A 26649-nucleotide genomic window follows, 5' to 3' on the forward strand; every position below is an offset into this window, starting at 1 on the left:
GCCTCTGCCTTAGGGCTCCCTTTCTCCCACCCAGCAGAAAGTATGGGGAATTGGAGGGAATCTCTGCCTCATAATGGAGAGGAGTAGGGCAGGTGAAGTGCCTTCCCCAGGAGTGGGGTGCACCCATGCAGGCTGGTGTGTGCTGAGGCTGGGCTCTGCGCATTTCAGGACCCAGGTCAGCGCCCTCCTGCCTCTGGCAGGGCCGGAGTCCACAACCCCGCCTCTGTCTGTCTTCCACCATTCGCCACCCTTGCCGGGCATTGCAACTTTATGCCTACGCATAAAAACTAGAGGGACTCATCCCAGAGTTTGCTGCTGCCGCCGCTGCTGTTAGGTTTTAATTAGCTGCAGGATTTTAATGAGCTGAAATCAAGAAGAACCCCATCTCAGAAGCAAGCAGGAGCCACACACACGGAAGAACTTGTCTGACAAAACAGATGGAGGTGGCGTTCTCGGGGGACTGGGCTGTGTGCTCCGTTTCAGTGAGGAGCAAATGAGTTCCTGAGGCCAGGAGGCTGAGCAGGGAAGGCGGGAGGTCAGCCCCATCGCAGGAGGCTTGTCAGGGGCGGAGCGGAGGTGCAGCCCCCTCTGCCACCGCGGTGGAATGCTTGGTGCCGGATTCAAGGTGACGGCAGTGCCTGGCTCCATTCTCCTCAAGTTGCCATAGCAGCCTCTCTCCCGATGAGCAGCTCCTCCTGGAGCCCTCAGCCGGGAGGGACGTCATTGTTCGCTCCTGCCTGTGCTCGGAGGAGACTGACTGGACAGAGAACTTTCTGGGGCCCAGGGTCCACACACCAAGTGGGTGCTCCCAGGAGCACAGGGCCGGGCGCCTCCGGCTGCCTCCAGTGGGGCACGGGAGCAGGTCCTCACAGCCCGAGGGGGTCCTCTGGGTGACTGGGGGAAAGCATCCAGGCCTTGGAGCAGCCGCAGCCAAGCGTGTCCTTGGAGCCATCCATCCATCGCCTGCCGGCCTGTCGCCACTGGAGGTGCGTGCGTTTTGGCTGAATTCCCAAGTCCTTGCTTGTGCCCTAAAGTGAATTTTCCAGAGACAAATTTTTAAATCGGATAAATAAGGAAATGGGAGGAATCCTTGGCCCTGACCTGTGTCCCAGGAGGTGTTTGCAAAATTAATTGCATTTTTTTTTCCTTACAGTAAAAATTGGTGATGCCATTCAGGCCTCAGGGAGAGCACGCCACTGGGAAAACTAGGGATTGTGAAGACAGGACCTTCTGGAAACTAAGTGGGCTGTTTATTTTTCTTGCCTTACTCCTCCTCACTCTGCCCTCAGTTACTTGAATTTTCTTATTGTCTGTTGGTTCTGGAAGAGAGGCAGGGAGGTTGGGGGTGGGGGGGGACTTGTCAGGGGAGCCGAGTGGGATGCTGTGCACTGTAAGGTTGTAACAGTCCCAGGTGGGAGTGGAGGACTGTGAGTATGTCTATGGGGCCCTGGGCAGCCTGGCCCCGGGCCTGTGACAGATCAGAGTCCACTCCCCCTACAGCAACCCAATTCCCAGGAGACAAGCGGCCTTGGACCAGCATCTCCCCGTTGCCTTGAAAATAACATGTGACTTTGAAGACAAGGACCCTCATGGGAACAATAGAGGATCAGATACACACACTCCCTGGAGTGTCGGGTGATCGCCTATCTACCGTTCACCTTTAAAGGAAGGAGGTTCCTATGGGTTCTATGATGTTGGCCCCCTCCTGGGGCGGTGAATACCCAGCAGCCTGCAAGCCGGTTACCCAGGAGGGGAGGCACGTTAACCTTTTGATTCCATTTGCACATAGCAGGGAGTTGGCTGATTAGATGGTCTGCAGTGAGAACTAAACACTGAGAGGAAGGTGTCTGAGGGGAATGCTGGAGTCTGATGCTTAGGGAGGGTTCAGGGAGAGCCACCCTGCCTCTAACGCCAGCTTCCCTGGGCATGGAGAACAGAGAGGGTGCTGTATTCTCCTGGACATCAACAAAAGGGAGGGTCTCTGAGACCAGACACTTGAATGGTTGATGCTCCCGCTGTGGTGAAGGTGCAGGTCCTAGGGCTGGTTTTCTCCCCCTAACCTCCGCCCCCCAGATTGGGGGCCAGGGATGTGGTCCTCATCCTGGCTCCCAGGCATGTAGGCTGCTGGAGGCTGGCTCCGTGTTGGGGGTTGGGTTGGGGGTCGGTTCAGAAACAAGCGAGGACAGGTCGCAGCTGCAGAATGGGGGAAGTCTGTATTGGCTTGGATTATGACAGTGGGACAGTGACTGGGAGTGGGAGGGGACTGGCCGGTCCTTCCAGAGCTAGCTCCTGCAAACAATGCAGTGATGATAGTATGTTCTTCTGAGCCACCCCCGACAACCTTTTTTTTCCATCCAATAGAGCCTTTGCACCAAGATTGGGTGGCACTTTATTAGCTGTTTTACCGAGCAGCCGTGGGCCCCAGCCATAAAGTGGCCACTCTCTTTCCCTTCCTTCCTTTCTTCCTCTCTCTTTCCCTCACCCTAGGTCAGATGGGCCTCCTGACCTCGTGTCTGACCCAGGAGGCCCGTGAGGCTGCAGGCAGCGTGCAACCACCCCAGCCCCGCACATCAGGGCTTTGTGTTCTTTACAGCTTGTGGCCTTGGTGGGGACTGTCGATGGTGTGTGCGTGCGTGCTCTGTGTGCATACGTGTGTGTATGTGTGTTAGAGCCCGTGCATCTGATCTGGAAGGGCCTTGAGCTGTCTCCCCTGTTCCCTAGCTAAGGGTCTTGTCCCTGCCGAATCCATGTGTGTGACACTTTCCCACTCTTCTGACTCCTTTCCATGGGGGTTAACCAGTGGGGGGTTAAGCCAACTGCTTTGGGACAGGAGGCCTTCTGCCTCCCACCTTCCCCCAGACCTCGAGGCTGGCCCTGCACACAGGGCCTGTCACTGGGAGACGGAAGGACACAGTGTTGAGAGTGACCTTGTCCTTCAGTGGGGCCTGGGACCTGCACCACTGCGTCTGTGTCTTTGCAGGATGTTGAGCCAGGCACTGCCCCCCAACCCCTCACCCCCCACCACCAGGACAGTCCCATCCTGGGCAGCCACAGAGGGAGACGCCACAGAGCCCCACAAGGGACTTCAGGGTTTGAGCCTTTGGGGACATGCGGCTGCCTGTTTTTACCCACTACAAGCCCCCTGCAGTGGTGTCCCTGGTGATGGCGGGCGCAGCTGTCTTTCTTTGGGGCGGGGGCCATTGCCAGGAGGTCGGGGCCAATGGCAAATTGAGCCAGCTCCAGAGATAAAACAGCCCTCCTTGGTGCTGCCTCCCAAACATAAGAGCTGGGAGGTCGTGGGAACCACCTGCTCAGCACAGCCCAGAGAGCCCTGCGCTCAGACGTGTTCCCCTGCATAGAGGCCTGGGGCAGGTTAATTAAAGTTAACTGAGTGAAAACATAATTACAGAGACTGCAGAGGGGAGAAACCCAAACCTGCAATTTAACACTCAGCCCCAGAGCTTTGCTAAGAACAGTCTAGACCTTGGGAATTTTGTCTGGGCTGGGGTGGGAAGGACTCCTCTGACTTCCTGCCTTATGCTCCCCCAGGAGCAGGAGTTCACAGAGGGACAGGAGCTGGGGCTTCCTCCCCCAGCGCCTGGGTGCCTGGTCAGGAATGGGTTCCTCGACCACAGTACAGTGCCCAAGGAGACTCCAAGCGGGGAAGACTCCTTGTGCCAAGCAGCACATCTGGTCTGGGGATCTAACCACCTACTTGTGATCTCAGAAACTGCCCACCTTGTCTCAGCCTCCTTTAGAGCTGTCCTGTGTCAGGGCGGAGGAAGCTCCCATAAGGCCTTTGGGTAGAGAGAGGATGGTTTCTCTGCCCAGACTAGTAGGAATGGGTGAAAGCAAGGGGACAGAGCAGCCTTTCTCTAAATGTGGGGGGAAGGGTTCTGAAATCCCTGCCCGTCCAGCATGACCTCCTGTGCAAATCCCTCTTCAGCACCTGTTCCACTCCACCCATGTCACACCCCACTGCAGGATCTTACTTCCTTCCTATGAGCAAATGGCCTCGGGCTGCCCCCATCTTGACCCACAGCCTGGCCCAGTTGGAGTCACTCGTTGGTATATGGGGTGTTTGGCATTTCTGGCTCTGCCCTTCAGGAGGAACCAGGGTGAGGGGCAAGTCACCTGGGCACGCTCTGGGTCGGCGGTGATGGGTGCCCATCAGCAGGAACACAAGGGAGGTTGTCACCTGCCTCTGAGCCTGGGATCTGTCAAATGTGGGTCTGGCTGCCTCAGCTCCAGACCCGAGGGCCTCAAGAATGGGAGTAGGTTGGTCTGGCCAGAGCATCAGTTCCCTGTGATGCAGCTGAGTAGCCGGTGGGGTCTCTATTCTGCTAGCCCACCCATCTGTCAGGGAGACAGCCCTGGCTGGTGAAAGCAGCCACCAGGTGGGGGATTCTCTGTCCCTGGCAGCCTCTGGGCCTGGGAGGCGCCTTCCCAAAGCATCTGGCTCTGTAGGAATACTTGTCCCCAACAACCTGCAGAGAGGAGCCAGGCAGAGAGATCCAAGAGTTTTTCTGTTCACCAGGCCACTTGTAAGGGACAAGGACCCAAATTGCTGGGCCTGTACCTAGACCCCCTATAGGGACCTATAGGGACACCAGTTCTTCTGGAAGCTCGGAGTGCCTGGACAGTGCAGGGGCTGATACTGGCTGTGGGTCTCTGGGGCCCCACCCTGGGCTCCCCTAGGCAGAGTCCAGAGAGTATCCCCCTGGTTTTTCTGGGGGTGCAAATACAGGAGACCCTGCTGGGAAGCTGGTGTCCCAGCCACAGGTGGTGACTAGACCTCCCTCAGCCTCCCTGGGCTTGGAAAAGTGGAAGGGACATGCCTGAGTAAGTTCTAAAGGATGGAGGGGTTGGGGATCATGCTTGGTCACAGGCAGTGACTAGGGCCTCAGCCCGCACTGTGCAAATCCCTTTGGGGACACAAGAGGGCTGTCTTGTGTCTCGGTGATGGACCCTCTTTCTCCCCCTCTGCCCCATAGACCGTGCCCTGATGGATGCATGGTGTGGACGATGAGGGAAGAACGCACCTCCCACACCCGAGAGGTGACCCCGGAGCAAGCCCCGGATGACCGCACGAGCCGGAACCATGCGGCTGGCCTGCATGTTCTCATCCATCCTGCTGTTCGGAGCCGCAGGCCTCCTCCTCTTCATCAGCCTGCAGGACCCCACGGAGCTCGCCCCTCGGCAGCTGCCAGGTGAGCCCGTGCGCTGGGCCCTGCTGCCCGCGCGCCCCAGCTTTCCTGTCTGAAGGGCAGGCCTCCGTGGCTGCCCTGGTGCCTAGTCTGTGCCCAGAGCCCCAGCAGGCAGAGAAGGGGGCCTGACCTTCTCCTGGCGGGCATCAGCCTCTGGCCTCTAGCCTGTGGTCTCTGGCCCGTTCCCTCCTCTTGAAATGATAGCCAGGCTCTCATCCGCTTGTTGCCTTTGGTGAAGCTGAGGCTTAAGGAGGATTCTGCCATCTCTGGGAGGTCTCTCACATGTGGTCTGGGATATCAGAGGATGAATGACTTCTCCTTGAGCTCATGCCCCTCCATGGGACTCTGCTTCTCTGCCAGCCCTGGGACCCCTCGAATCCAGGCCCTTTGGCCTGGGCAGAGGGGGTCAAGGTACCTCCTGCCTTTGTGAGGCTGAGATTGCTCCTACTGGCATCCACCTGCTGCCTGCATCCCACCTGTCCCTCGTGAGCCATGGAGGGGAGCGCCCTTCCTGACTTGCAGAGATCTGCTGAGGACAGGTGGAAGAGAAAGTGGAAGGGATGGTTCTGGAGCCTCAGGTGGGCAGGATATGGAGAGGGGGAGCTCAGGCAAGGAGCCTCATGCTGAGACCCAGCCCCCACTCATCTCTCAGTGGCGGGCCTGGGACCTTTAGTGGGGAAGTCTATGAAGATACCCGTGTGCTCCAGGACACAGACAATATGGAAGACGAGTAGAGGCTGTGGGCTTAGGCAGATAAATTCCTGCACCAGTTTGCAGAAGAGCAGGGCCCTGCATAGGGCACCTGGCCCTAAAGGAGGGGGTTCCAGGTACTCGGGCCTACAGCCCCCTTCTCAGCTCTGGCTGGCTCAGCCATCCTACGCACAGACTGAAGGCCTGTAGGCATCAGATGGAAAGTCAGAAGGAGCACCAGGAGGCTAGAATGAGGCCTGGCAGCTGCTACCAGAGGCCTCAGGCCGGGAGGCGGATGAGTTCACTCTTTCATCAAGAATCAGCAAGAGGTGGCCAAGGTGGTGGGACCCCAGGAGACAGCAGGTGAGTCACTGGGACTGACTCATGCCTGGGCCAGGCCCTCAGGGATAGTGGCTGTCAGAAGCGGGTCTAGGTTCTTCCCAGCTTGTGGAGAAGCAAGGATACTGCTTACTTCTGAGCTGGCTCCTCTGTGGGGACTTTACAGCCCCATGTGAACTTTAGAGTAGCTGGTGGCCCTGTGGCAGCAGAACCTGGCCCTGTAGGGTAGGGCTATCAGGCGGGCTGAGATCAGACCCCCTAGGCGTAGGGTTATCTGTGCTGAACAAGGGCCCTTAAACGTCGCTTGGGGTAAATAGTGTATCCTCAGGGTGACCCCTGGAACTGTGGTCCCCTTTTTGGTGTGTGTTGTGTGGTTGCGGTGCACGCACGGGCAGGGGGTCCTTGTGTTCAGGGTCTGCGTTCTGTGGGATGAGCCTGGGAGAGAAGGCCCGTGTCTGTGAATGGCGTCCGTCTGGCCAGGGGTCATGCACTCAGCTGTGGTGCACTGTAGGGAGATACTATATCCCTGGGCAGAGCTGGGGCCTCCTGGACCGGCATCCCGCCATAACAGTCAGCCCGGACCGGCATCCCGCCATAACAGTCAGCCAGCAAAGTAGAGCGCTTGCGCTTTGTAACTTCCGGCCCCTCATGCCAGCCGGCTGCCCCTGCGCATGCGCCCCCGGCCAGCTGCGCCTGCGCATGGCCTGTGGATCTTTTCCATTACCCGTGGGGCCAGACCCCAGAGGACCTCTGGGATTTCCAGGGTGGAGTGCTGAGCTGGGGAAGGAGCTCCGAGCCTCCGCAGGGCGTGGGGAGTGCCACGAAGCTTCGGTGCGTATTTCTCCCTGCAGTGGGAACGGCATGGGCGTGGCTGACTGGTGCAAGGAGCACACCTGGAGCTTGAGCCAGGTGGGTGTAATGGTGTAAATGGAGCTGGACCACCTGCACCACGTGGCCGGGGATGGACAACCTTGACGGTCTACGTAAATCACATCAAACACAGTCATAAAACTTTAAGTAATGCTTATGTTACTTTCCCTGAGCAAAGTGTTCCTGACACAGGCTGTTTGTGTTGATTTGTTACTATTCATTTATTCTTTCCCTGTACTTCTCACAGCAGCCTAATTGTGATTCGGTACCAAGAAAGCAATATCAAAGTAATTTTCCACAACATTAGTTACAATTTTCTTCTGATCTTTCGAGTGAAACAATCCCATCCTGTTGGCTTCTCTGAGCATATAAACCTTGATTACATTTATCTGTTGGAAACCAGTGCTTACAAAGTGTATGTATCCAGTTGCATGCGTGGGTGGCCCCAGGGGCCTGGACAAGCCTTCTCCCTGTGGATTTCTGCTGGTGGGAGGTACAAAGTCAGGAGGCTGCCCTGTCAGACAGATTGGGGAAGGCCATTGGGGATGCCGCCTAGAGAGGGAAATTCCGCACGGGCTACTAGGGCTTTCATAGCGTCAGCAACTTCCCTTGGAACTTGAGGTCTGGGAGCCACCCGTTGGTGGTGTTGACCAGGGTGGGCAGGGGAAAGTGGGCAGGTGAAGATCCAGAAACAAGCCTGAGAGTGGGAGAAGGAGCCTTCGGTTGCTTGTGCTGTTTAGTTTTCTCTCGGGCAGTCATTAGGTGTTAATAGCATGTGAACTTCTCAGGGACCAGTCAGCAAACCTCACCTGACTCGTGCATCAGATGCAATCTTATGGGCTTGCCAACTTGTGTAAATTAAGCCATTTTTAAAAAATGTTTGCTATATTTTAAATCAGTCAGACCTTCTGGAATGTGAATAGCTGCTGGTTAACCTGTCTCTCACCTAAAATGAGGTTTTGGTGTGTCGTGTGTAACAGAGAATTCACGTATCCAGTTATTTTCCAGTCTCCAATATTGCCAGGCCCTGAGGCCTCAGGAAATTCACTCCCTGACCCTGGAGACTAGGCTTGCTCCTTCTTTATGTACAAGATGCAGAGAACAGGCCAGAACCAGGAGTAACACATCCTAGCCTGCTAGCCCTGGGGATACAGAAGACAGACTCCAGACCACTCCGAGTGGCTGGGCAGACTGAAATTTTATGAGTGGCCTTTCTTTATGAACTTTTTATTATGGAGGGTTTGGAACACACACAGAGTAGATCTGACGAGCTCCGGGCTCCAGGTACCAGCGGGCTCTGTCATAGGGCTGCCCATGCCCACAGCCACTGACACCTTCCTCCTCCTGACTTTTGAAGCATATACCACATAGCATGTCAGTTCAGCCATAAATACTACAATGTATTGCTTTTTTTAAGAGATAAGAATTCTTTAAAAAAAGAGAGATAAGAATTCTTTTTTTTAAACATCCGACGATTCTTTAATATCACCCAATATCCAGTGTTCAAATTTCTAGTTGCATCACAAATATTATCAATACCCTTATTTCCACTTGGTTTTATCCAGGATCCAGATTAAGCTTACACATTGCAGTTGGTGGTCGAGTCTTCTAAGTCTCTTTCAATGTGTAGGATTCTCTCCTCACCTTTTTCTCTTGCTCTTTATTAGAGGAAACTTGGTCCCAGGTCCTGCCGAGTTCCTCCCCGTTGGGGTTTTTGTCGATCATATGTGTTTGGTGTATTTTTTTTTAAGATTTTATTTATTTATTTGACAGACAGAGATCAGAAGCAGGCAGAGAGGCAGGCAGAGAGATTGGAGCAAGCAGGCTCCCCACTGAGCAGAGAGCCCGATGCGGGGCTCGATCCCAGGACCCTGAGATCATGACCTGAGCTGAAGGCAAAGGCTTTAACCCACTGAGCCACCCAGGCGCCCTGTTTGGTGTATTTTAACATTGTTTTGTGCTCTTTGTATTTCCTGTAAGTTAAGCAAATCTAGCAGCTTGATCAGATATGGGTTTGGGGGATTTTCTTTTCTCTTTTGGAGATTTTACTTATTAGAGAGAAAACGTGCCTGCGGGCATGCATGAGTGGAGTGGAGGGGAAGGGAGAGGGAGAAGCAGACTCTCCACTGAGCAGGGAGTCCGATGTGGGGCTCTATCCAAGGACCCCAGGCTCATGACCCAAGCCAAAGGCAGACACTTAACCAACCGACCCACCCAGGTGCTCCTCTTTTCTTTTTGGGGGATGCACGTGTGATTCTATGTTCTTCCATCAGGAGGCACACATCTGCCTGGCTCTCTCTTGTGACACCCATTAGCCACTGCTGGAGCCCCTGGATCCATCCGTTCATTCAGGGCAGCAACTGCACAATGCAGTGTTGAGAGTTTATCATTCCTCCTTCATTCTTTTTTTTTTTATTTGACAGCGAGAGACAGTGAGAGAGGGAACACAAGCAAGGGGAGCAGCAGGTAGAGGGAGAAGCAGACTCCCCGCTGAGCAGAGAGCCCGATGCTGATGTGGGGCTTGATCCCAGGACTCTGGCAGATGGTTAACGTCGAGCCACCCAGGTGCCCCTCCTCCTTCATTCTTTTAAGTGGGATGGATTTTGTTTTAATGGGGCAAGGTGAGTTGTTGTTAGTGACCCATGCAGCCAAAGTGATGGTGGATTGATTGGTTTATTCATTGACAAATAAAAAACCCATGACCTTATGATACAGATTCTGTTGCTAACACACTATAAATAGGTCTTTTTTCTTTCCTTCTTTCCTTTTTTTCCCCTAGAGTGAGTTTTCTTAAAGCGGGGACACCCCATGTTTCAGAGACGTAAGCTCTTGGCTTTCCTGTGGAGCTGTGGAATTGCGAATGGTGGAGCTGGGTTTGGGGATGATGCGGGGGTGTCGAGGACAGAGGCAACCACAGTGACAGCAGGGGTTCAGGGGTCCCTAGTGCAGACAAAGGGACTGGACAGCCCCCGGTGACCTCATCAGCAACAATCTGCCCGGGGCATTCCTTCCACAGCACAACGGCATTCAAGGATGAGGGTAATAATTTGCTTTTTACCATGTGCCAGACCCTAGACCAGGCACTTTGTATGTTTTAATACGTATAATTCTTGTTTGTGTTTTTGTTTTGTTTTTTAAAGATTTATTAACTTATTTGAGAGCCGGAGAGAGAGAGAGAGAGAGAAGCAGACTCCCTACTGAGCGTGGAGCCCTATATGGGCCTCGATCTCACAACCCTCAGATCCCGACCTGAGCCAAAATCAAGAGTCAGACACTTAACCAGCTGCACCACCGAGGTGCCCCAGTACATGCAATTCTGTGAACAACTGATTATTCCTGTTTACAAAGTGCTGGACAGCCGCCCGGTGGGCACACAGCGGCACTCTTCTTAATGTGTTATTCGCTGCATGCTGGGCACTGTACCCGGCACTTTACAGGTATTTAGTACTCACTGAATGCTTTTAAACCCATGAGTTAAGCACTATTACGCCATCTGACAGATGAGACTATTGAGATCAGAGAGGTTAAGAGCCATGCCCGAGACCACACAGCTTTGGGTTTCGGAACTGGGATTTGTCCTTGGGCAGCAGGCTGTCGACATGCACCTGCTTCCCTCCTAACAACAGTGATGCTCCATGTGCCTCCCCTGGCCCCACAGCAGAGCCCGGGCAGAGAGAGCCTGGATCAAGATTTGGAGGCATGTTGGAGTTTGGCATGGGAGGAACTCCCAGTGAATCAGGGGCCGCAGTGTGACCTGGGGGTCTAGACTCGTGCTGCAGACACATCCAGTCCTGGGGCCCACAAGCCCTCCCTTGGAGCCTCTCAGAGGAGCGAGCCTTCACTACAGGCCGAGGGGAGCCCCTGAGGTGGGGGTGGCTCTTAGAAGGCTCACATCTGGAGCTGTGATCAGGAGCACAGGAGGGGACAAGAGCACAGGGAACCCAGTGGGGAGGTTCAGAGCAATGCAGGAGAGAAGGCAGGATCTGGGGAGGTGGAGCCCGGAGAGCGTGGATTCAGGGGGTCCGGGCAGAGTCAGCAACACAGAGTGGGACGGTGATGAGGGTGAGTAGGGCTGCTGGCTCTGACAGATTGGGATGGGTCTACCACTCACTGAGGCAGACACACCAGATGGGGAGTGGTTTGGGGGAGGGGGCTGGAGACCACGTGTTCTATTTTAGGCAGGTGGCATCTGAGTTGCTGGGCAGAGCTGCTCTTTCAGTCCTCCACCCTGAACTCCAGACTCACAGACTGCAGGAACAAGCAGGAGACACAGAAAGCCCCTCCCCCTCTAGCCTCTCTGCTCTCAGGCCTCACATTCACTTCTTCTGTGTCCTATGCCTGAGGGCAGAGTCGTAGCTGGAGGAGCCAGGAGGGCTGCCTGGAGAAGGGGAGCTGTGGGTGGCATGTTTGTCTTCTGTAGCGCCCAAGAGGCCACTGGGTGTAGACCTGCCATGGAAGCAGTGAAGTAGGTTTGGGTGAGACTCGCTTGGAGCTTGGGGTCTCTCTGCAGTATTCATGCCCTTGCGCCTCTTGCCTAGTCTCTCCCAGCTGCAAATCTGCAGAGCCAGAATTCCACTGCCCAGGGGCCGAGAACTGCTGTTGAGGGCTCCTGCTTCGGTCCCCTGGAGGCAGGGATGTGCTGGCCGGAGAAAGCGTGGCCCTCACTCCTGGTCCCATGGTTACCGGGGACACATAGCCCTGCCTGAGCCAGTACTGAGCCCACACTTGGCTCATGCGTCTTGTTTCTACAGCAACTTTTGGCCCAGGGATGTCCCCTTGGAGCCCTAAGAGCATAGCCAGGCCAGAGTGGGCCAGGTGGGCTTAGGCAGCAGGCGTGACTGCCGAGCGGCGATCCATAGCTCACTTATGTGAGGTTAATGGCGTGAACAGAAGCATGGTGGCCGACCCTCCTCTTCCCCCCACTGGCCCCAGGGCAGGGACAGCCCACCGGCACTGGGGCATGCATGCTCACACTCTTTCTGGGCCAGGGGAGCCAGACTCCCTGCTCCCCCAGCCCCCATTTCTGTGGAGCCATCTGCTTTCCCCGGGTAGGTGGGTTTTATTGGAGTTCTCCTGAGTCTGTTTCCTGAGACCAGTTCCCACCAGCATTGCAGAGTGCCATATATATTTTCTACAAACCTTGTGAGGCTGACACATCCTTGTTGTGACTGTGAATATCAGAAGTGACATGTAATTGCAGTGATCCATCCCGTTAAGTAGCTGGTAATATATCACTGCGCAATCAGCAGGGCTGGGATTCCTAGAACCTGGTGTTTCTGAACAACACACCTGCAAGCATCCTCAGACTGTCTCACCACACAGCGCCGAGGGCTCGTGAGGGCCGCCTCACTCTCCCGCACCTTGCTTTTCTGTGACCACAGCAAAGGAAATTGTACTCGAGGTAAAAGCATCTGCTGAGTTTCCTCCTAGTCTTTGGAGAGCACGCTCCTCATCACAGAAGGCACCGGGCTCAAAGTCAGGGCCATGGGGCAGGATCCTCGTAATGGTCTCCTTACAAGTGTGGCCCTTGGGGACTTCTTGGCACCCTCTCCCCTTTATCCTTGTAATCTCCAGAGCAGCTCTGAGGGGTTCCTTCTGGGGCCACAGGGTGGTAGTGAGCTGGGGCCTCCCAGTCATCACTGCCGGCGGAAAGAAGGAAACCCGTGGGCTCAGCCATTGCAAGATTAGAAACCCACGTGGCCAGAAGCCCAGGGGCGTGATGGCCAAGCCCTCCTTGACGGGGTGGGCACATGGAGGCAGAGTCTGCGTATTTCAGGGGGCACCACTCACACCGCATTCTGTGCTCATTCTGGAGTAGTGCTGACTTAGACTCTGGGGTGAAGGCTGCCCCCTGGAAGTGCTGGGAGCAATAGGGATGAAGACGGATCCCCCACGTGGTAGTCAGGCAAAAGGTGCCGGAAAGGGCAGGGCAGTGTCCGAACACATAGCCCTCAAGTGTGGGCTCCTGGAGCCCACTGGTTTGGTGGACTCTGGGGTGCTGGCTGGAGTCTTCTTTTGGGGGGGTGGGGTTCCTGAAGGACCCTCCTGTTGCCCTCCCTGGGAGGCTCTATAAGCCCTGTCTCTACAGCAGGAATTTCCCTGTCCCCACCCTCTCTCACTGCAAATGGGGCCATTCTCAGTGGCACACCTGGCCCGCAGCTCCTCAGCATCTGCTTCTCTGATTTAGGCCTCAAACACTCCCCTCATCCCTGCAGAAGACACCCCAGGGGTCTCCAGCCAGAACCTCACTTTCCTATGGTGCGTTAAAATAGGCTAAATGAAAAATAATGAACATGGAGGAACTAATAACAGGAATCACCTAATTAAATTAGGAAACAGACATCCTATCACTGTAATCTGGAAATTGATATTAATAGAAAACGGTCCCAGAATTGTTATGCTAAAGGTTCCTAGGGGTGGGGGAGATTAAAAAGGAGAGCAGAATGGGACATTGGGGCACCGGTTCCATTCCAGTAAGAGCAAGACCTCGGTTTTAAAGGAATTAAAGGGAAATGGTAAGAATAGGAGATGGGGTCACTGCGTGGGTCTAACCGGGTCCTGGACGAACGTGGCTTAGAAAGCCACAGTCCCCCACACATGTGTTTGTTAATTTTTAAATGAGACCATGTAATTAAGCTTCCATGTGCGTGACACGTTGTGAGAGTCCTGTTCCTTGGCGCTTGGCACCGACCCTGGCACCTTCCCTTTTTTCTCCACTCTGGGAGTCAAAATGATTGTCCTCAGCTGGGACTCAGAGAGGGTAAGTGGGTGGCCCAAAGTCCCACAGCCAGAGTGGCCCCAGCCAGGATTTGAACCCGGATGGGCCTGACTGCAGAGCCCCTCCTTGTCTCACCCTGCCCTCCTTGCCTGTTGCTACTGGTTGATGTCACAGTCTACTTTTCTTATACATTCTGATGTTTTTCTGCCATTTCCTCAAAGTGCGTTTCTTGCCGACACCCAGCAGCAGCCGGACACCCTGACTCCAGCCCCAAGGCTTTTCTGGTGGCTTAGCTAATAAGGCCCACACAAAGCCTCCTTCTGAAATTACAGTCATGCTGGAAAACTGGGTCTCCTATTGTGTCTGGGCCTGGGCGGGGGCTAAGTGGGGCCGCCGGTTCCGATGCCCGTGCTGGCTCACGGAAACCCTGGTTTCGGGTTGTGTGGCCACAGGGGCCTACTGTTCCCCCGGCCCCCTCACTTGGGAGGTGAATCGGGCTCTGTTCACCTGTGATGTGAGTCACGGCTTAGGGCGGGCCCAGAGCGGGGCTCAGGTATGGTATGACCCCTATCCCACTCTGCCTGTCCTGGAATGAACTGAAGGGAGACCGGGGTGGGGGGGGACGGCTCGAGATCTGTGTGTGAGATGCCCCAGAATCGCATCCGGTCTGGGATGCTGTGACTGCCCCTGGGCCATCATTGAGCCCCAGGAGCACTTAGACTTGGGTTACTACCAGAACTGAACTTCCTCTCCCTCCATGTGGGCCCTACCCCTCCCCAACCACTGACCCCATTCACCAACCAGGCATCTTTAGTTGGGGGGTCATTGACATCAGAGCCAAGGCCTCCACTCAACTTAGGAGATCTGCCAGCAGGAGTGGAAGGGCAGAGAGAGCTCTGGTCCCAAAGTGGCACGGGGCTCCGAGGGGCGGCCCCTCTGCCTGGCTTGCCTTCCCCTCAGCCACATCTGTGCTGCGGCGGGAGAGGAGCTCAGCACACACAGTGAATCAGAATGCCATGTTCATTGCCAGTGTGGGGAAGAGTCCAGTGGGCTCCTACCATGTGCTTATGGAAGGCCCTCTAACCTTTCTGAAAGCCTAAGTAGTTAATGTGGGCAGCAGAGAAATGGTTCTGTGTCAGAAGGGTCCAAGGATGGGCCTGTTGCTATGGTTGCTGTCCTTCTCCATGGCCACTGGGTGGTTCTTGGTTTTTTAAACCCCGAAAAGGTCATGGTGGTAGTTATGACAACAGCAGCCCTGGAAAGTTGGTTCTGAAGACCGATGCAGGCCCGCAGTGTGATGAGCCCATCAGGGGCGCCCTGGGGGTAGGCTGAGGCCCACATGCCTTGGGTCAGGCCTCGATGGGACTCTCACCGCACCCCACCTGCTAGCCCCTCCTGTTTATGGTGACCCTTTCTCGTGGCTTAAGGGTCAGCGTGTGTCTTCTCTCTCCTGAAATAATTTGCAGGAAGTTAGGAGCTCAGGTAAACGCCATCTAGGCCAGAAGCTTCCCATTACCTATCTGTTGGTGTTCTCATTATAAAGCTTTTCTGGGATGGGGGGGGCTCTTCAGTTTTAACTTGAATCATGGGGAAACTCAGTGGACCGTTCTCTCATTGAAAACATTTTCTTTATATGGGAAAAGTAGCCCAGCTACAATGGGTTCCATTGCCCACCCCACATAGCTGCTGCTTTGGAGCCCCACATAGACATTGGCCCCTAATGGAAGGGGTAAGAAGCCTTTGGGGCTTCTTCCCATTCTCATGGCTTGGGGTCCAGACAGGAAGTTGAGGCTGCTTCTCACCCAGCCTTGAGGCCTGGCCGTGGCATGCCCAGCCCTCCTCAGAGGTTCCAGAGACCACCTATAGAGCAGTCTAGCCCCCGTTCAAGTTCCCTTTCCCCTTTCCTGAGCTTGGTTGTGCCCAAAGCAGGTCAAGGGTCCAGTCCCTGGCCAAGTGGTTCTCAGCCCAGGTGGTTCCCGACCTAGGTTGGACTGAGGGGGATGGTTTGTGAACCTTTCTCCCCATTTTGGTTTTGTATCCAGATGTGTTTCTTCCTGGGAAGTTGAAGGCCACAGTCATTTGTGAATGCATTCGATCTTTGCCCTCAGGGTCTGGCCTGCCCCTGAAGGAGGGAAATGGGGAAGGACAGGGACAGGAGGGACAGGGATGAGGTGGGATATCGGTGAAAAGTGTGTGGGGTCACCAGATCCATCAGAAAATGCATCCAGGGTGGGGAGACCATAGGAGACTGGGTGGGGGAGGGAGGTGGGGAGCAGACAGGCTTGGGCCACTGCTCAGCTCCAGCCAAGAGTTCGGTGCCATGTGGGCCCAGAGTGCCCAGGCCCTCCCTTTGATTTATTTTTTTTCCAAAGAAGCTAGGGATCTGTAACATATTTCTGTGACTTCTGATTTTTAAGTGGCGGTCAAATTTTGGAAGTTGAGAAGATAGTTTGGAAGTTGAGAAGATAGTTGGACCACACTTCACACGGGTACCTCCTACCCGTTGGATGGACTGGAAGGAGGGGGTCTGTCCCATATCCCAAAGCTTCCTCAGGCTGAGAACTGTCCCCTCCTGCCTTCTCTGTGCAGCCCCCATGCCCCAGGACAGAGAGGTGGTGGGTCTGCCTGATGGGGAGGGGACTCGTGAACTCTTCCCAGCCCTGGTAGGACTTGCCTCAAGCCAGACCCAAAGTGAGTCAAGGCAGAGCCTCTCGAGGTGCTGACAGACCGACAGTGGCCTCCTGGAGTCCCGAGGGGGCCCTTGCCTGGTTCGGGAGGCCTGATGCCCCACCAGAGAACTGTCATGATTTCAGCTTGGGGCCTGGGGGGAGGGGCGGAAAGTGACTAGTCCGCAGAGGCATGGGGGAGGCAAGGGCCAGGAGTCAGGGTCTGGGGAGGCGCACAATGTAAACCTTCCTTCATTCACACACACGATTACTCATATGCAAGTATTTGCACCACTAACAGCAGCAAGCTTGGGTGCTGTGAATAAAGGATCATTTCTGGACAAACCTTCCTACAAGGATGGGCCCCTCACCAAAGGGCTGGGAGTGGACTGTGGGCTCCCTGTGGAGCAGGCTTGGGTGGAAATGGAGATACCGTTTCCCATAGTGATGGCAAGGTTGGCTACACTGGCCTTCTTTCTTCCCTACCTGGGATACTGTCTGTGTTAGTCACATCTGTCTGGGGTCTTCTGGGTGAGGGACCAAGTGTGGCCCAGCAAGGGGCACTGTGCACTCTTTCTTCCCTGCTGTCTCCTTGTCAGAGATGGTGCCACCAGGGCTGTGAGTGGGACCAGACAGTTCTAGAGAATCCAGACAGCATCCGGGGAGCTGGCACCAGGGAATGTGGTCTGAGCAGTGATGACAGTATGAGTGCTGAGTAGCTGCTGTTTACCAGGACCTTCTCCCTGAAGCCTCCTAGCACCAGGTCTCTTTTTTAACAGATGGGGAAATTGAGGCACAGAGAGGCAGAGTCATTGGTCCAAGGTTACACAGTTGGCAAGTGGCAGTGCCTAAACGAGATCCCAAAGACACAGGGTCTCATTAGTGACTCTGACAGCCACTCGGAGCTGAGACACCATGTTGGAGGGCCAGCCTGGGGGCCTGTGCCACACAGTCATGCTGGTGTTGGGGCGTGCTTCTTTCCTGTGTGTTGCAGACACATTCTGGTCTGTGCATACGTCTGCTGGTGCAGGGATGGGACCTCTGTGAATGTGTGCACATGTCTGGCTCCCGCCCACAGTGTGTGCCCAAGTGTGCGCACAATTCTGAGGTCCAAGCATGTGTGCTTGGGGCTTACTGCTCATGTGGGAAACACTTTCATGTGGGACAGTTTGGGGCAGGCTGCTTTGAGGGCACACTGATGCTCCCCCCTGCCCTGGGCAGATGGGGGACGCACACAGGCGGGGCCCCGGGCTGGGCAGGCCAGTCACAGAGGAATGAGGCATGGCCATTCTAGGAGGAACTCGGCAAAACCAGTTTTTTTTTTTTTAAAGATTTTATTTATTTATTTGACAGAGAGAGAGAGATCACAAGTAGGCAGAGAGGCAGGCAGAGAGAGGAGGGGAAGCAGGCTCCTTGCTGAGCAGAGAGCCTGATGCGGGGCTCGATCCCAGGACCCTGGGATCGTGACCTGAGCCGAAGGCAGAGGCTTTAACCCACTGAGCCACCCAGGCGCCCGGCAAAACCAGTTATTGTAACCCTTTTGCCCAACGCGACAGGAGTAGACCAAATAATGAAATTACGTTCATAATATTTCAAGTCGAGTGATCACTGCTCGAATTAGTTCCTTCCCAGAACCAAGCCAGAAGGAGCAGCACTAATTAAAGGATTTGTGGGCTTAAACCAAGTCTGTTCATCAGGCGTGTACAATATATGGGGCTGTCAAGAAGGGGCTAGGCCTTGCCCCTTCCCAGGGAGCATGAGCAAGCATTAGAAGCCCACAGGCCAGCGGGAGGGGGTTTCTTAATGGCTGGGAGCACTTTTCCACTTTCACTCAGTTATTTCAGAAATATTTACTGAGCCCCAGCCTGGCTGGGCACTGGGATTCTGCAGGGAGCAGGACCCCGAGGTCCCTGGGCAGACAGAACTCACCGTGAGTAGGGTGATGGGGAGCTCCTGGTGTCCACCCCGATTCCTTTCCAAACTGGCCCTTATGCAGTGTCCCAGGAGTGCTGGAATGTCTGATCCTCGTTCCACATCAGGGCTTGTAAATTAAGGGACTGAGCTAGGATTCCTGCTGGTGGGAGAAAGAACAGGAAAGGCATTGATGTGGCTCGACCCCCCACTCAATCCATTCTGTGTCCTAAAGAGAGGGCCAGGGAGCCAACAGCAGAATCACAGCCAGGGCCAGAACACCCCTCCCTCCGGCCAGTTTGTGTTTGTATTTCTTCCATTTGCTTCACTGAGGGGGGAGCAAATGCATGCAGCCCTCCCCGGGGAGCAGAAAATACCAGAATCCCGTGAAAGCGAATACCGACCGTGTGGTCAGCCTGGGCAGTGTGCCCACCTGCCCTGGAAAAAACAGGACCTAAAACTTCTTTCAAAGGAAAGAGAAATCCCCGGAGCCAGAAAATGAGAGGGACTCAGGAGAAGCCATGAGCTCCAAGGGATGCCTGCCATGGCGCCTGGAGCCAGGGCTTTAAAAAAAAAAAAAAAAAATCCGCTTTATTCACATATAATTCATGTGCCCTAACACTCAATCTGTTCAAGTGTACACTTCAGCAATTTTTAATAAATTTACAGAGTGCGCAACTATCCCCACAATCCGGTTTTAGGGTCTTGCCATTGCCCCCTTCCCCCAGATCTCTTTTGCCCATTTACGGTCAGCCCCCCCTCCCCGTTGCCCCCCTGCAACCACAGATCTGCTTTCTGTCTTTCTATATTTGCCTTTTCTGAACTTTTCACATAAATGTAATCCTCCAATACATAGTCTTTTGCATCTGCCTTCTTTCACTGAGCGTCATGTTTTCAGGATTCACCCATGTTGCGGCATCTACCAGGAGTGCATTCCTGTTTACCCCTGACTAATGTTTCCAAGTCACACAGCACTGTGTTTTAGCTATCCAGCAGTGGCTGGGCGTTTGGATTGTTTGTACTTTTTTTTGGCGATTACGAATAATGCTGCTATGAAACTCTTGTGTCTCTCTGTGAGCACGTCTTCATTTCTCGGGTGGGTGGATAGGAGTTGAATTGCGGGGCTGTATCATAAATTGGTGTTGAATTTTTGAAGAAACTGCCAGCCTGTTTCCAGAATGGCGCCGTTGCCATTCCCACCAGCCACACACGAGGGCTCCAGTTACTTCACATCCTCATCAACACCGGGTATGATCTGTCTTTTTAATTATAGCCATTCTAGTGGGTGTGAAGTGATACCTCATTGTGGCTTTAATTTACACTCACTGAAGACTAATGATATGGAGCATATTTTCATGTGCTTATTAGCCATTCGAATATCATCTTTAGAGAAATGTCTATTCGAATCTGCCCATCTTTTAAATTGAGTTATTTGTCTTTTTGCTAAGTTGTTGTTCTTTATTTTGTAGATCCAAGGACTTACTAAATTTGCAAGGGATTTCTCCTATCTGTGGTTTGCCTTTTTGCTTTCTTGGTGGTGTCTTTTGAAGTGCAAAAGTTTTTAAATTGGGAGAAGTTCATTCCATCAATTTGTTTTCTTTTGGGGATTATGCTGTTGGTGTTGTGTCTAAGAAATCTTTGCTTAACTCCAAGGTCATAAAGACTTTCTTCTGTGATTTCCTCTAAAAGTTTATAGTTTTAGCTCTTACATCTATGTCCGTGATTCATTTTAAGTTAATTTTCATGTTTTGTGTGAGATAATGTTCTAAGTTCATCTTTTAGCTGTGGTTTATGGTTTGTCCAATTGTCCCAGCACCACTTACTGAAGACAATCTTTTCCCCATTGTACTACCTTGGTGCTTTGGCCAAAAATAAATTGCCCAAATGTAAGGGTTTGTCTCTAGGATCTCAATTCTATTCAATGGAGCCTTATGTCCATCCTATGCCAATAGTACAATGTCTCGATTGCTATAACTTTGTAAGTTTTGAAATCAGGAATTATAAGTCTTCTTGCTTTCTACTTCTTTCTCAAGATCATTTTGGTTATCCTGGGTCTTTGCAAAGTTTGCATAAATTTTACAATTCATTCATCTCCACCAACAAAAAGCCTAGAGGGATTTTGATGGCCATTGCATTGAATCCAACTATCAAGAATATTGAGTCTTCCATTCCATAAACATGGAATGCCTCTGTATTTATTTAGGTTTCCTTAGTTCCGATTAGCAATATTTTGTAGTTTTCGGTAGACAAGTCTCATCCTTCTTTTTAAAAATTTATTCCTAAGTATTTTATTCTTTTCATCACCATAGTGAGTGGAATTGTTTTCTTTTTTTTTTTTTTAAAGATTTTATTTATTTATTTGACAGACAGAGATCACAAGTAGGCAGAGAGGCAGGCAGAGAGAGAGGAAGGGAAGCAGGCTCCCCGCTGAGCAGAGAGCCCGATGTGGGACTCGATCCCAGGACACTGAGATCATGACCTGAGCTGAAGGCAGCAGTTTAACCCACTGAGCCACCCAGGCACCCGAATTGTTTTCTTAATTACATTTCTAATATGTTAGATATTATTGCTAATATATAGAAATGTTCATTGCTAATATATAGAAATAGATTAGATTTCACTATATTAATCTTATACCCTGCAACATATTAATTCTAGTAGTTTAATTGTGTGTGAATTCCCCAGGAATCTTAAGACTCAGGGTCATGTTATCTGCAAATTTTACTTCATCTTCCCATCTGGGTGCCTTTTTTTTCTTGCCTATTTGCACTGGCTACAACCTCTAGTACAATAAGAAACAGAAGTGGTGAGAGTGGACTTGCTTGCCTTGTTTCCAATCTTGGGAGAAAAGCTTTCAATTTTTCACCATTAAGTATAATGGGAGCTGTAGGATTTTTGTGGGCCTTTACCACTTGAAGAAAGTCTTTTTCTACTTCCAGTTTGTTGGAAAAAAAAAGTTTTTACCATGAATGTCAAGTTTTGTCAAATGCTTGTTCTATATCTGTTGAGATGCTTATGTGCTTTTATCCTTTATTCTGTAAATATGATGTATTACAGTGATACATCAACCTCGTGTTCTTGAGATAAATCCCACAGGCTCATGGTGTATAATCCGTTTTATATGTTGCCAGATTCAGTTTACTAGGGTTGTGTTGTGGGGTTTTTGAGAAATAGTTGTAGTTTTCTTGCGATGGCTTTGTCTGGCTTTGGTATCAGATTAATGTAGGTCTCAGCATGAGTTAGGAGGTATTTTCTCCCCTTCTTCTGTGTTTCTGGAAGAGTTTGTGAAGGATTGGCATTCTTTCTTCTTTAAATGTTGGGTAGAATTTGCCATTGAAGCCATCTGGAACTGGACTTTTCTTTGTGGGAAGATTTTTAAACCACTAATTCAATTCCTTTACTATAGGTCTATTCAGATTTTCTGCTTTTTAAGTCAGCTTCATAATTTATGTCTTTTTAAGGCTTTACTTATTTCTTTTTTTTTTTCTAACGATTTTATTTATTTGACAGAGATCACAAGTAGGCAGAGAGGCAGTCAGAGAGAGAGAGGAGGAAGCAGGCTCCCCGATGAGCAGAGAGCCCGATGCTGGGCTCTATCCCAAGATCCTGGGATCATGACCTGAGCCAAAGGCAGAGGCTTTAACCCACTGAGCCACCCAGGTGCCCTGGCTTTACTCATTTCTTTCAAGTTGTTTCATTCACTCGCAAAAAATGCTGATAGTATTCTCCTGTATTCGTTCATGATGTTCCTTCTTTCCTTCGCTCCTGATTTTAGTGATTTGTGTGTTCTCTTTTTCATTTGCAAGTCAAGCTAAAAGTTTATCCATTTTGTTACTCTTTTCAAAAAACCAACTCTTCATTTCATTGCTTTTGTCTTTTCTGTTTCTCTGATCTCTATTCTAATATTCAAGATTTCCTTCTTTTGGCATGCTTTGGGTTTTTTCTTTTTCTAGTTTCTTAAGTTTCTAGTTTCTCAAGTGACTTATTTAAGATCCTTCTTTTTGAAGACATTGCCGCTCTAACTTTCCCTCAAACGCCGCTTTATCCATAGTCTACTTTAGATCTCCTGTCCCAGAGCTGTCTTTAAATATCTGTCTGGTCTGCTGATCTGTTGCTGCCCCCAAACTCTAGCACAACCTCAGGGAGCTGAGATTTTGGAATTATTATTTTCAACAACATTCCTGGACATGGGATTTTTTGATCTTCCTGGCCTGCCCTAAATTGGTAGAACTTCAGTCAATGGGGAAGCTGGGTGGGGGCGATGGAAGCCGACCCAGGCTTACTCTCCTCTTCCTGAGGTTCAGGAGAACTTCTTGACTAAAAGCTTTTTCTTATATTCTATATCTCCGGTCAATTTCCAGAATTCTTAAGTGGTGGGGTTTTAAAAATTTTCTATTTTTATTTTTTCCTCTTCTGTTATTTCTTTTTTGGGGAAAGAATTTGCCAGCCTTCTCCCTCAGTCATTCCAGAACCCCTATGTCTAGGACTGGAGTCATGATGTCTACCCAGACAGGAGATGAGATCTCTGGTCCGACCAAGGTGCTGAGCTGGACTGCAGCCACTTGTAAATAACACTCTGGGGAGGCATCAGAATCCATGCCTGCTGGCCCAGGTTGCTTGAGACGGTCCCAGTTTCCACCTGTGGTCGGGGTAATTGTTACCAGGGCTCCTCCCACTCTTAGAGGTGGCTTAGTTTCGATGACAAACCATAGATGTAATTCCATAAGAGGAAATTTTTTTTTTAAAGATTTTATTTATTTATTTGACAGAGAGAGAGAGAGAGAGAGAGAGAGAGATCATAAGCAGGCAGAGAGGCAGGGGAAGCAGGCTCCCTGCCGAGCAGAGAGCCCGATGGGGGCTTGATCCCAAGACCCTGAGATCATGACCCAAGCCAAAGGCAGTGGCCCAACCCACTGAGCCACCCAGGTGCCCCCGTAAGAGGAAAATTTAACCAGCGAGAGTGGGAGGCAAGAAATAATGGTAAGATAATACGTTGGCAGTAGGTAGATAAATACTTGTAAGTCTTTAAAAATAATCAGAAGCCCTCGTTTTTGCAGGGGTTTCAGAACTGAGATGATATGGAAGTTCAGACTGGGGACAGAAATTGGGGTTAAGAAGTCTAAGGGAGTCGAAGTCTGTCAGGTGGGGCCTGGGCCAGGGGCTTGGGGTTACCGGTGACAGGGAGGGGTGTTGGTGCTGGAAACACCGGAACTCAAGGATTGTAATAAACTTTGGACTTTATTTTAAAATATTGTTGAGCCCGGGAAGTATAACATGTATCCCAAGAGCCTCTGCTCTGACCCCTCTCACGGTAGGTAGCCCCACTTCCAGGGCTGGGTGCTTGTTTAATCACCTTCTGTTTGCCTCACTGGTGACAGAGGGATTCCCATCAGGTTATGGGATGGCCAACAATTCAGCATGGGACAGACACGTGTCACATGTGTCACATGGGGAGGAGGATGGCACATGGCACTCAGGGTCCCAGGGGGAGTAAAAAGCAGGGGTTGTCAGAGGCAGGCTAGTAGTTTGGGGTGGGGGAGGGGTGCTACCCGGTTCTCATGGGAAGATGTCATTGGCTTTAATTGAAGAATTCTGTGGGCTGGCAGGGCATTTGACCCCTGTGCTCAGGTAAGCGGGAACCATGCATGGTCCCCTTGATGAGGACGCGTGTTTGGCTATGGGACCTCACGTGCAGGAGCGGAGAACTTACACTGGAACTCTCTGAGGGTCTCCCAACTCTACCAGATATCAAGGCGGCATGTGACATTGGGCCTCACTCTCTGACCTTACAGGCATGACGGCAGTCTGTCCTGCAGCAGCCTAAGTGGAAACACGTCATCCTCAGCGGGAACCACGTTGAGGACAAAGGAAGCTGGAGAGGGGAGGCTTCTTGCCCCAGTCTCGGGACTCCCCCAACTGCAGCAAGGGTGCTGGGACCCTGCCCGGCTCTTGCCCTGGTCACCCTCGGCCCCTTCACGCTGCCTGTGTATCCGTCCCTCTCTCCCCCAGCTGTCTGTCTATCTTTGTTTAGAGGGACGTGCTATAAGCTCAGGGCCTAGTTTGTGCCCCCTTCAAAAACAGCATCAGTGGAGACTGGCCAGTCATGTGCCCTGAGCCCAACATTGGTTACCTGTCACAGGTTAGGTTACCTGTCACCATCCCTGCCCCATGCAGGGGGTCTGGAGCCTGGCAGTGCTCCCTGCCGTTTCCAGAACCGCAGTGGAGTTCAGCAGATGGGTGAAATAATGTTTCACTGGCTGCTTGCGGCTTCTTCCAGCCCATGGGGCTCTGCGGACATGCCCCGTCTAGTATCTGCTTGCCATCGTGTAGGAATGACAATTGGGCCCCCCTCCTGGCAGGCCCCGGTGCTTGGGAGCCGCCCCGAGTACAGGTCAGCAGTTAGGCCCCCACCCTGGCTGTCTGAGGCACTGTCTCAAATGCCACCACACGTGGAGGGGCAGACATGCGGGCAAAGCAGTTGCTTCCCCTCCCTCCCTGGGGTCTCCATTCCTTGGGGGCATGCAGCGACCCAGCAAAACCCAGACAGTTCAGGTTATTACTGCTGGAGAGACTGGGACTGGGGTTTTGAACCTGCCAGTTATTTTGAGCTGCAGAATCCCCACGGAGCCTACCTGGGGAGTGCAGAGCCTGACGAGGGCATTCAGCTTCCATCTACCTGGAACCGGGAGAGGCAGCTGCTACATACGTAGTGCTGTTAATCAGGCCATCAGAGCCTGATGTCTGAGCTGCTCCCTGAACCAAGCAAATCTGAATCTCTGGGAGAGCCCCTCCGGCCACAAGCAAGCATGAAAGCATTGGATTTGGAAGAGTGTTTCTCTGGCCTCAGTGTAACTACAGATCACTTGGATCCCCTGTGGAGATCCAGATTCTGATTCTGTAGATCGGGGGGGGGGGGGCACAAGATCCTTGCATTCATTCAGTCATTCGTTTTTCTTTCCTCTTCTTCTCTTCTCTTTTCTTTTCTTTTCCCTTTCTCTTCTTTCTTTCTTAAGATTTATTTATTTGAGAGAGAGAGAGAGAGAGAAGAGAGCACTGAGGAGAGGGGCAGAGGGAGCGAGAGAACATCAAGCAGACTCCCCGCTGAGCATGGACCCTGTTGTGGGGCTCGATCTCACGATGCCAAAATCATGTCCTGAGCTGAAATCAATAGTTGGATGCTGGTGCCATCCAGGTGCCCCAGGATCCTGCCTTTCTAACAACAAGGGGTTATATTTAGGACCATGCTACTTAATGTCTCTGTAGGCCAGTAGACTCAGTAACATTTGGGAGCTTCCTAAGAAGCTTCCTGACCCCAGATCTACTCAATTAGAATCTGCATTTTAACAAGATTCCTGGTGGTTTGAATGCACTTGAAGGCTGAGAAATGCTGGTTGAGGAGAATTTAATGGCCCAGCAAGCCTGAGAGAGAGAGAAGATGCTTTCTGCTTCTTTGGGGATCACAAGCAAACATGTCTTCATCACTAGGTGACAAAGCCTGGACTCGATCCTGCAGCTCTTTTTTCCTTAAGGGGTAGTACACAGCTGAGTGTGGCTCTCCCTTTGCCTTCCCCAAACCCCTGCTCCTGTCCCCTCCTTCCCTACCCCACCCTGGTGTGGCATCCTGACACTGGGCCTGCCCACGCCTCTGAAATTGGCCTCTGAACTTGACTCAGCTTCCCAAAGCAGTCCCGCCCATAGGGAGGACTCTGCAGCCTCCTGACCACACAGCACTCTCTCCAACACAGCTTACCTCCACCCCTGCCTGCCCAGGCAGACACCTGACCCCAACATCCAGGCCACTGTCACCTTTTCCCATACACCCGCTTCTCTCTAGATGACTCATCCAGGATGCTTCTCTGTTCTTGTACTTTCCCACCTGCCATCTGAGCTGCATTCCCCTTATCCAGCCAGTAATGAGCCCCAGCCTTGCCCACTCACCCTGGGGCTGCTCTTTGTTCAGGCCACAGGTGTGTGTGTTGTCAGTGGCCTGAAGCTCCTAATCCACCATCTGGCTGTCATCCCCTGTCTTGTCCCCTGTCAGGTCTGAGCCCCTACAAAAGCTCAGACCCAGGCCCCCGTTCCCAGGGTTGGATAACATGGGGATCTTGGCTTCTTCTGGAACTGGGGTCAGGAAAGGGAAGCATTCCCAGAGGGTCAGTTTCTGAACTGATAGGGACAGACCTTGAGGGAGCCCTGGTAGGTCTGCAGTTTAGGAAAGGGAATACGGTACTTTCTGGGACTCTCAGCC

At 52.3% G+C, this 26649-nt stretch overlaps 1 protein-coding gene across 2 annotated transcripts in view; it reads left to right on the forward strand.

The window, feature by feature from the left end:
- Window positions 1-26649, forward strand: part of CHST8 (carbohydrate sulfotransferase 8) — a 128377-nt gene that overhangs the window by 59981 nt on the left and 41747 nt on the right. Inside the window, exons 1-2 of one of the 2 annotated variants that reach the window (XM_032842015.1) lie at window positions 644-986; window positions 4995-5210. In XM_032842015.1, the coding sequence (XP_032697906.1) occupies window positions 5081-5210 (130 nt within the window). In that variant the 5' untranslated portion in view covers window positions 644-986; window positions 4995-5080. Of the gene's footprint in view, window positions 1-643; window positions 987-4994; window positions 5211-26649 lie in introns of those variants that run through there. The other variant, XM_032842014.1, reaches the window with a different exon arrangement.

Source organism: Lontra canadensis, unplaced genomic scaffold, assembly GCF_010015895.1.
Source record: "Lontra canadensis isolate GAN:19392208 unplaced genomic scaffold, GSC_riverotter_1.0 scaffold125, whole genome shotgun sequence".
NCBI lineage: Eukaryota > Metazoa > Chordata > Mammalia > Carnivora > Mustelidae > Lontra > Lontra canadensis.